This window comes from Lithobates pipiens, unplaced genomic scaffold, assembly GCF_037356315.1.
Source record: "Lithobates pipiens isolate NorthernLeopardFrog02 unplaced genomic scaffold, aLitPip1_a1.2 Scaffold_16, whole genome shotgun sequence".
In the NCBI taxonomy this organism is placed as follows: domain Eukaryota; kingdom Metazoa; phylum Chordata; class Amphibia; order Anura; family Ranidae; genus Lithobates; species Lithobates pipiens.
This window is the reverse complement of record NW_027507748.1, coordinates 59,608,046-59,616,997: the sequence shown is the minus strand read 5'-3', so window position 1 is coordinate 59,616,997 and position 8,952 is coordinate 59,608,046. Positions and strand designations below refer to the sequence as shown.

At 41.3% G+C, this 8,952-nt stretch overlaps 1 protein-coding gene across 3 annotated transcripts in view; it reads right to left on the bottom strand.

Moving 5' to 3' along the window:
• PATL2 (PAT1 homolog 2) overlaps window positions 1-8,952 on the bottom strand; it is a 115,906-nt gene that overhangs the window by 45,349 nt on the left and 61,605 nt on the right. For all 3 annotated transcript variants that reach the window (XM_077479942.1, XM_077479943.1, XM_077479945.1), the window contains exon 11: window positions 2,972-3,110. In XM_077479942.1, coding sequence (XP_077336068.1) covers window positions 2,972-3,110 — 139 coding nt within the window. The remainder of the gene's footprint in view (window positions 1-2,971; window positions 3,111-8,952) is intronic.

Below are 8,952 nucleotides of genomic sequence, written 5' to 3'. Positions count from 1 at the left end.
CTCAGTGGGCTCGTTCATACCAGAGTATCGTGTTGCTTGTAGTTTGAATTAAAAAAAAAGTATGTGAAATTCTTTAGTGCAAAAATCACACATTCTGGCATCAGACTTGAGGAGCACCTGAAAAACACACAACAGACTTTTCAGGCAGCCCCACAAAAGTCTCTGGTGCAAAAAAAAAAAAAAAAAAAAAAAAAAAGGTGAATCAACTCCTGTACTAGATGTTGTTCTGTAAAACCGTGTGAAGAATGAATGTATAAAAACATACAAAAAAGTTGTCAACAGAGTCTTAATCATGGAGGCTCAGCCAAACTGATACCAAACTTCAGAAAGAAGCTCAGAGTCAAAGACCATTGATTTACACTACTGAAAAACCAATAGAAATAAAGAAACGCTTGCAGAGCACAGATGTTAGCACTAGCAGTATTGGTTTACACAGGCAGTGGCACAGTAGGCCAACAAATCTCAATACTGCAGGAGATTTAACATGTTAAAAAAAAAATACTTTTTGGCAGGTGCTCACCCACTAACTTTAAAAAGGGATTGTAAAGTGAGTAAAAAAAATAAATAAACAAAATATAAGAAACATGTTATACTTACCGCCACTCTGCAGCTCATTTTGCAAAGAGTGGCCCCAAACCTACTCTTCTGGGGTCCCTCGGCGGCTGTCTCGGCTTCCTCCCACAGGTGCTTCTCACGTTCATGTGAGCTCCCTCACATGGTGAGAAGCATCTGCGGGCACGCTCCCGTGATACAGCCGGCGGCTATAGCCGCTCGCTGTATCACACGGCCCCACCCCCCGGCGCTCCGCGTCAGTGGATGTGATTGACAGCAGTGCGAGCCAATGGCTGCTCTGCTTTCCATCCATCCACTCCAGCCAATCAGTGGCCAGGCTGAATGGTGGAAAGGATGTCGGGGGACGAGCGCGGGACTTTCGAGGGGTGAGGTAAGTAAAACGGGGGGGCTGGGGGCACAGGCACTGTCAGATGTTTTTTCACCTTAATGCATAGAATGCATTAAGGTGAAAAAACATTTACCTTTACAACCCCTTTAACATTTTTACAGAAATCAGCACACTCAAAGCTATAACCATATATTTGTAGTCGACTGTAGCAGATGGGCAAGTCTAGAATTCAGAGTAGTTTTTCATACAAGACGTTGGCAAGGGACACAACTCCCTGCTTGCCACCCTGAAATAGCAATTCTGGTTGAATTGGCTTTTCCTTTTAAACAATTTATTGAAGATAATACAGTACATTTTATTAGTACATATTTTACAATAAAATATGATATATAATAGAGAAACTTCTCAAATAAACATATAAGGAGTAAAAATAATAAATTTATGTCTTAAAGATAAGGTATATGAGTATGTGTAAACTTTTCTGCACTTTTTAAATTATAAAATTATTGTTAGTACAATACTTGGTGAGGTTAAGATTAAACTAGAAGAATAGTACAATATTTATAAAGATTGATTAAACAAAGTATTGTCTATTTATGACACAACATCTATCTAGGGACTGTCAGGAAAGGAGTGCATCCAAACGGGGCCAGGTTCCAGCTATTGGCCTGGTTTGTCCCATATGGATGGACAATGATCCCGGCCATCCCAAGTATGTCTCATGTAGCTTTACCTATAGTAATACATTTAAATCTATAATCTACTATATGGTTGAATAACATATGATGGATTTAAAGAGTTGAATGTAAAGTTGGAGGGGGGGGGGGATAAATCAGAAAAATCAATGATGTTATGGATCATAAAGCAGTAATGAGGGTGAATATCAAGCGATCACAAGGTAAGAGGAGTGAATTATTAAGTCCTGGTGGTAGATAGTCTTTAATCCAGGGGGGACCAATTTTTTTCAAACTTAGCAATATCATCAAGTAAGGTCGCTTTCATTTTGCCATGAATCATAGCTTGTGTTACACACTGTTTAACTGACACAACACAAAGTATTGGGATGGGATATTGGTGAATAATTTCGGATTTTCTTGCAGGAATTAGATACCACCTAGTAAGAACCTTGTAGTTTGTTTCAAGGGCTACAATGTTTGGAGAAGCTGACTTTGTAGCGAGCCAAATTTGAATCCAATCTAATGTGTCAGGTTGGAGATTTAACCCATTCTCCCATTTAGATGTGTAGGATGGGGGGGGGGGGGGGGGGGATGTTGTGTGTGAGAATAGCTGAGTATATAAATCTGAGAGGAGTCCTAGTCTACCAGGGTCTGTTGTACAAGATCTTTCAAAGATAGTAAAATTAGGAGATATTAAATTTGAGAATGACAGGAAATTCTTAATTTGCATATATCTAAAAGTTTCATTATGTGGCAAGTTGTGGGTATTACAAAGTGTAGGAAATGGTGTGATTTTGTCATACATAAAAGCGATGGGTTCGCGCAAGATCAGCATTAAGCCAGGCGGAGGGGGAGGATGGAGAGGTCCAAGCTGGGTAAAAGGAGGGATTATTCAGGAAAGAAAGAAGTGGGTTATGTTGAGATTGGAGACCAAAAGGTGTTTTAAGTCTATCCCAAATTGAGAGGCTAGGTTTAGTAATGGGATTCGTGATTGTACGGCGTTGAGTTGGTTTAAGCCAAAGTAAATTTGAAACAGAAAGTGGATCACATTCAACTGATTCAGTTGCTAACCAAAGTGGAATTTCTTTAGTAGCCTGATATTTGGGTAATTGAGCAAGTTGTGAGGCGTAATAATACTCAGACCTCCTTTAGTCCCGGGCATGTACAGTGTAGGTTGTGGTAAACAAGGTTTAAGTTTGCCACAAATAAAATTGAGCTGTCTTGCGTTGGAGGATTCGTAAAAGAAAATGTGCAGGAAACTTGATAGGGGGCACCCTAAATAAGTATAAAAGCTTATGCAATATTGACATTTTTACCACAGAGATTCTACCCAACCAAACGTGGCAAGGATGACCATGAATTGGCTTTTAACCTCCCATAGCCTCCACTGTACCTGGTAGTAATAGTCATCTAGATGTGGGTTTTCACTTTGTAGCTGGATCATTTGCAGCTTGATCACCCATTCCTTCTCCTTCTGAGACATTATATTCGCATAAGGATCAGGTCTACTATCCCACTGCTTACGGCTGGAGCTGGAAAAACAAAGCAAAAAAACAGAACAGCTAGAGACTTATCTGAGCAGATCACATTTGCATGGTCTATAGTACTAACTGTAGAAGGGTATGGTCCATTTGAAGTTAGGTCATATCCTCACAGTGTTTCACAATGCCCCTGTCAATCTCTGGTTGGGTTTGAGACCATGTATAAATAGTGAGGTGGAGTTGGGAGGTGGCAAGTAGACCTTAGAGGGACACCTTTCTGGAAAGAGGCACCTCGCCTTTAGGGTATGGAGGGATTTTTCCCCTTGTGGAATGGGAATTTAGAACAGGTAATAATAATGCTTAGCCGTTGAAGCAGAAAAATTCTGCTAGCAACAGTGGGCCTTGAGTTTATCCTGTTAGACCAGTTATCAACATTATTTGCCTGTGAAACAACAGCATTGAATATTGATAAGCTATAGGTTGGATGCGTTAGGAGGAGTAAAGAAATATAAGCATCTTCCAGTCTGGACATTTTTTTGGGGAAGTTGGGCCCCTTTCACACTGGGGCGGTGCGGGCGTCGGCGGTAAAGCGCCGCTTTTTAGCGCTGTAACGCATGAAAACCGCCCCAGTGTGAAAGGGGCCTTATGCTCTTGAGAAGATTCTGCTTGCAGAGAAGTATGGGGAATGGAATGTGTCTGAATTAATCAGGTTCTAGCACACTGATTAGGCAACCTGGGGTCCCCAACATTAAATCGATTCAGCATCACAAAGTTGGTCCTGGGGCATGAGATTCCCCAAATCAAGTACAGAAGCGCAAGTTAAAGGCACATTGGTAATGACTCCATTTTAAGGATGCCCAAAACAATGTCCTAAGACTTAAAGTGGCCCCGAACCTGCTCTTCTGGGGTCCCTTGGCGGCTGGCTCTGCTTCCTCCCTCAGACGCTTTTGACGTTCATGCAAGCTCCCTCGCATGGTGAGAAGCATCTGCGGGCGCGCTCCCGTGATACAGCCGGCGGCTATAGCCACTCGCTGTATCTCACGGACCTGCCCCCTGCGCTCCGCGTCAGTGGATGTGATTGACAGTAGCGCGAGCCAATGGCTGCGCTGCTTTCCATCCATCCACTCCAGCCAATCAGCGGCCAGGCTCAACGGTGGCAAGGACGTCGGGGGGGAACGAGCGCGGGACTTTCGAGGGGTGAGGCAAGTAAAACGGGGGGCTGGGGGGTCAGATGTTTTTTCACCTTAATGCATAGAATGCATTAAGGTGAAAAAACATTTACCTTTACAACCCCTTTAAGGAATTAAAGTTCAGTGAAAAAAAAAAAATCTAACCCTGTAACATGATGCTTAAAGGGTAACCTGGTAAATCCTTCATTGCCAAACTGGGAAAGGAAAAAAATCCTACACAGCACTTAAAAGATAGACAATTTTGTTACAGTACTGTACACTAATCGCCCCATCAATTAATTTCAGAGAATGTGATTGACAGCAGCGCGAGCCAATGGCTGTGCTGCTTTCAATCCACCCACTCTAGCCAATCAGCGGCCAGGCTGAGCGGCGAAGAGGATATCAGAAGCGAGCGCGGGACTTGATGGGTCAGGTAAGTAAAACGGGGGGCTGGCACCGTCAGATGTTTTTTCACCTTAATGCATAGAGTCCATTAAGGTGAAAAAACGTTTACCTTTACAACCACTTTAGCAGTTTTTTAGCAGTTCTTTACAATCAACGCCTGCACCACCCCAGCGTGAAAGAAGCCTTAACTGTACCGTTACTACTAGAAGTGTATGTAATACATACATACATATAAAGAGTACTCATACCCCTTGAAATTTCCCCCATTTTGTCATGTCACAACCAAAAACTTAAATGTCTTTTATTGGAATTTTATGTGAGACCAACAAAGTGGCATGTAATTGTAAAGGAGAAGAAATGATTTTCAAAAATCTTTACAAAACACGTGAAAAGCGTGCATTTGTATTCAGCCCCCCGAGTCAATACTTTGTAGAACCAACTTTTGCTGCAATTACAGCTGCAAGTCTGTTTGGGTTGGCCTGTATCAGCTTTGCACATCTAGGAGAACAACATTTTGCCCATTCTTCTTTGCAAAATAACTCAAGCTCTGTCAGATTGGATTGGCTAGAAACTGAACAGCTGGATTCAAGTCTTGCCACAGATTCTCAATTGGATTTATGTCTGGACTTTGGGTATGGACTTTTCTAACACATGAATATGCCTTGATCTAAACCATTCCATTATAGGTCTTGCTGTATGTTTAGGATTGTTGTCCTGCGGGAAGTTGAATCTCCACCCCAGTCTCAAGTCTTTTGCAGATTCTAATAGGTTCTAAGATTACGCTGTATTTGGCTCCATCCATCTTCCCATCAAATCTGACCAACTTTCCCGTCCCTGCTAAAGAAAAGCAGCCCCACAACATGATGCTGCCACCACCATGTTTTACGGTGGGGATGGAGTGTTCAGGGTGATGTACTGTGTTAATCATTCGCCACACATAGCGTTTGGTTTTAGGGTCAAAAAGTAAAATTTTGTTCTCATCTGACCAGAGCACTTTCAATACGTATGCCGTGTCCACCACATGGCTTCTTGCAAACTGCAAATGGGACTTATAGCTTTCTTCTTGCCACTCTTCCATAAAGGCCAGATGTGGAGTGCACGACTAATAGTTGTCCTGTGGACAGATTCTCCTACCTGAGCTGTGGATCTCTGCAGCTCCTCCAGAGTTAACATGGGCCTCTTGGCTGCTTCTCTGATGAATGTTCTCCTTGCCCAGCCCTTCAATTTACGTGGATGGCCATGTCTTGGTAGGTTTGCAGTTATGCTATACCCTTTCCATTTCTGGATGATGGATTGAATAGTGCTCCGCGAGATGTTAAAAGCTTAGGTTTTTTTCTTTTTTTTTTTTAGAACCTAATCCTGAATTAAAATTATCCACAACTTTATCCCTGACCTGTCTGGTGTGTTCCTTAGCCTTCATGATGCCGTTTGTTAACCAAGGTTCTCTAACAAACCTCTGAGGGCTTCACAGAACAGCTGTATTTATACCGAGATTTACCAATTAGGTGACTTCTGAAGACAATTTGTTCCACTAGATTTTAGTTAGGGACATCAGAGTAAAGGGGGGCTGATTACAAATGCACGCCATGCTTTTCAGACATTTGTAATAAAAAATAAATGTGAACCATTTATCCTCTACTTCACAATTATGTACCACTTTGTGTTGGTCTATCACATAAAATCACACTAAAAAATACATTTGCGTTTTTGGCTGCATGACAAAATGTGAAAAATGTTAAAGGGGTATTGTTGGAAGTCAACATGATTTAATATCATTTATGGCATTTCATTCCCTGGCTGATACAGGCAGATGGCCGAAAGTTGGAATGTAACCAGTTACACATCAGAGCTTGTAGCATACCAGAATCTGCATCTGAAATCTAGCAAGGCTTGGCTCCGGATCATCTATTGCTATAAAGCAATCTTGAAAGAGGCAAGTGACAGCTCTGGTCAGAGCCGCTGTACTAGCTGCTGTTAGTACAGCATTCTCCGCAGCTGTGTTCTGACAGGGGGACACCCACCCCTCCCAGCAACACTCGGGTCAGTGCCAATCAGAAGCCTGGCTGCTGCTGATTTTTTAGCATGCTTATCTGACAGATGTCGTCTGACTTCTGTTGGACCAGCTGCCATACACAAAGGCAGAATGCTGATCGTTTTTTATTGAACAGGCTGATGTTGCCCATCATTTGGCCTGTGTGTACTAGGCATTATTTGGCTAATACCGTCACATCAAAATACGACCCTAGGAACAATTTAATGACAAATTTTTAGACAAGCATTAGGTCATGATTAGATTAGTATGCACGGTGGAATCAGCATGCAGTCTGCTTTGTATTCACAGACAGTCTTTTACAATCTAAAAACTCAAGAGAAAAAAAAAAAAAAAAAAAAAAAGGAGAGAGGGTGTCATATGTATTCAATTGCTTTGAGTCCTTAGCCACAAATATCCAGCAGTGACTAGAAGATACAAAATATAACGTTACACAATATATCACATTTTACATTGAGGCTGAGGGTTGCCCGTGCACCCTCCGCCACAAATACTGCTGTCCCTGAGAGCCATTAAGGTTAATAATCACCTTTAGAAAAAAATAGTCACCTGCTGGCCTAGTTGTCACCTAATAAATCTAATTCTAGGAGTTTACCATAAGAAAAACCTTAAAAACAGGAATGGTGTCCATTGTAGATTACTAAAAGAGCATCTTGACTGTATATAGTACTAAAAGATTTTGGGGTTGGATGACAGCTGAAAGGAACTCTATGTATGAGCATTCTTTTGGAAGTAGTCAAAACGCTGAACACCACAAAAGTCTCAACCAAGCCATGAAGTAATGCAAGACAATTCTATAAGGCCACTTTGCCATTTTAGTCCTGACAGACATTCTAGTCCTTCACTGATCTGCATGTTTTGTGTGGAGCATGACCATTCCTTTTAGTGGGTTCTCATCAGGTTGATGGGCAAAAAATAAAAGTTTGTTAACCGGACCAAATTTTGCCCAGTGACCCACAAGGCAAAAAACGTTTTAGGAGGCACATGCATTTGTTTGCCACATATGCTTTGTGGCACCACTGAAAATGAATGACAATGCAATGCGCATTACACATTGCGCATTTACTCTTACTGCAGTTGAACACGCATGTTAACCAGGGACATGCAATCAGGGGTGGCAAGTGAGGCAGAGCTTCACCTGCCATGAACACAAAACAAAACCCAACACGATTGAGCTGGGGCCTGGGGTCACGGAAACCAAAATTTTATTTTTTTTCCGAAGTCCTACCCCACCACTGGTCAAAAAAAAAAAAAAAAAAAAAAAAAAAAAAAAAAAAAGGGGGGCTCCTGGCACCTATGGTTCTTAAGATACAGTGCTCCTTGCACAGCATGTCAGAAGCTACATACAGCACTGCCAGTTTAAATACAAGTTGGCGCACACACCATTTGCAGCAGACAAAGGATGAGCTCACAATCCTCACTTTTTGTCAGAGGCACTCAGCTCAATGGACAGCTTGGAGCCTCGGACCAATGGTAAAGTACCATTGGTTCCAAGCGGTCTATTAAAAATTATGCAGTGGAGGTACGCCTCTCACTGCAGTGTCATAGAAGGAGGCATGTCTAAAGGACACATGCTCCCTACCAGCTCAGCCCTCTTAACTAGAAGGAAAAAAAAAAATAAGTAATAAATATGGAGGTTATGTTTTTCCTCACACAGTTAAGAGGTAGAATCTGCTGCTGCAGAAAAGGTACTTTTTAATCCAAACTAAATAAACTATGCTATATCATAATTTATTATCCTTGAAATTACTGGTTTGACGTTATAACTTCAGTAGTTTGTTAAGCCACCTGCTTGAGCACAGGTTTTTCAAAATATAGTAAAAAAACACAAACAAAAACACAAAAACCACTAAAAAGTACATTTTTTTCTTTTTCTAGAAGTGAATGACGTTACACCGAGTAACTAGGTACCCAATAGTAAACCCAACATGCCATGCTTTAAAATTGGGCACACTTTTGGAATGGCACCAAAGCTCAGTACTTGATCTCCATAGGTGGTGCTTTAAATTTATTTAATTTTTTTTTTTTTTTTTTTTTTTTTTTTACAGGTTACAGGATTTCTATTTCTCCTGATACTGCCTGTCCCATTCTGGAATTTTGCTTTCTGCATTAGTTGGACCGTTTCAGGGTTTTACCATTTGTTTTAAATTCTCCTACATTTCACCTTTTTGTAAATAACCTTGAACCCTTTATGGTTTATTACTGTTATATTTCTGGCTTCAGAAAATAAAAAAAAGGAGACAGGTTTTATTTTATTTATTGCCATCTT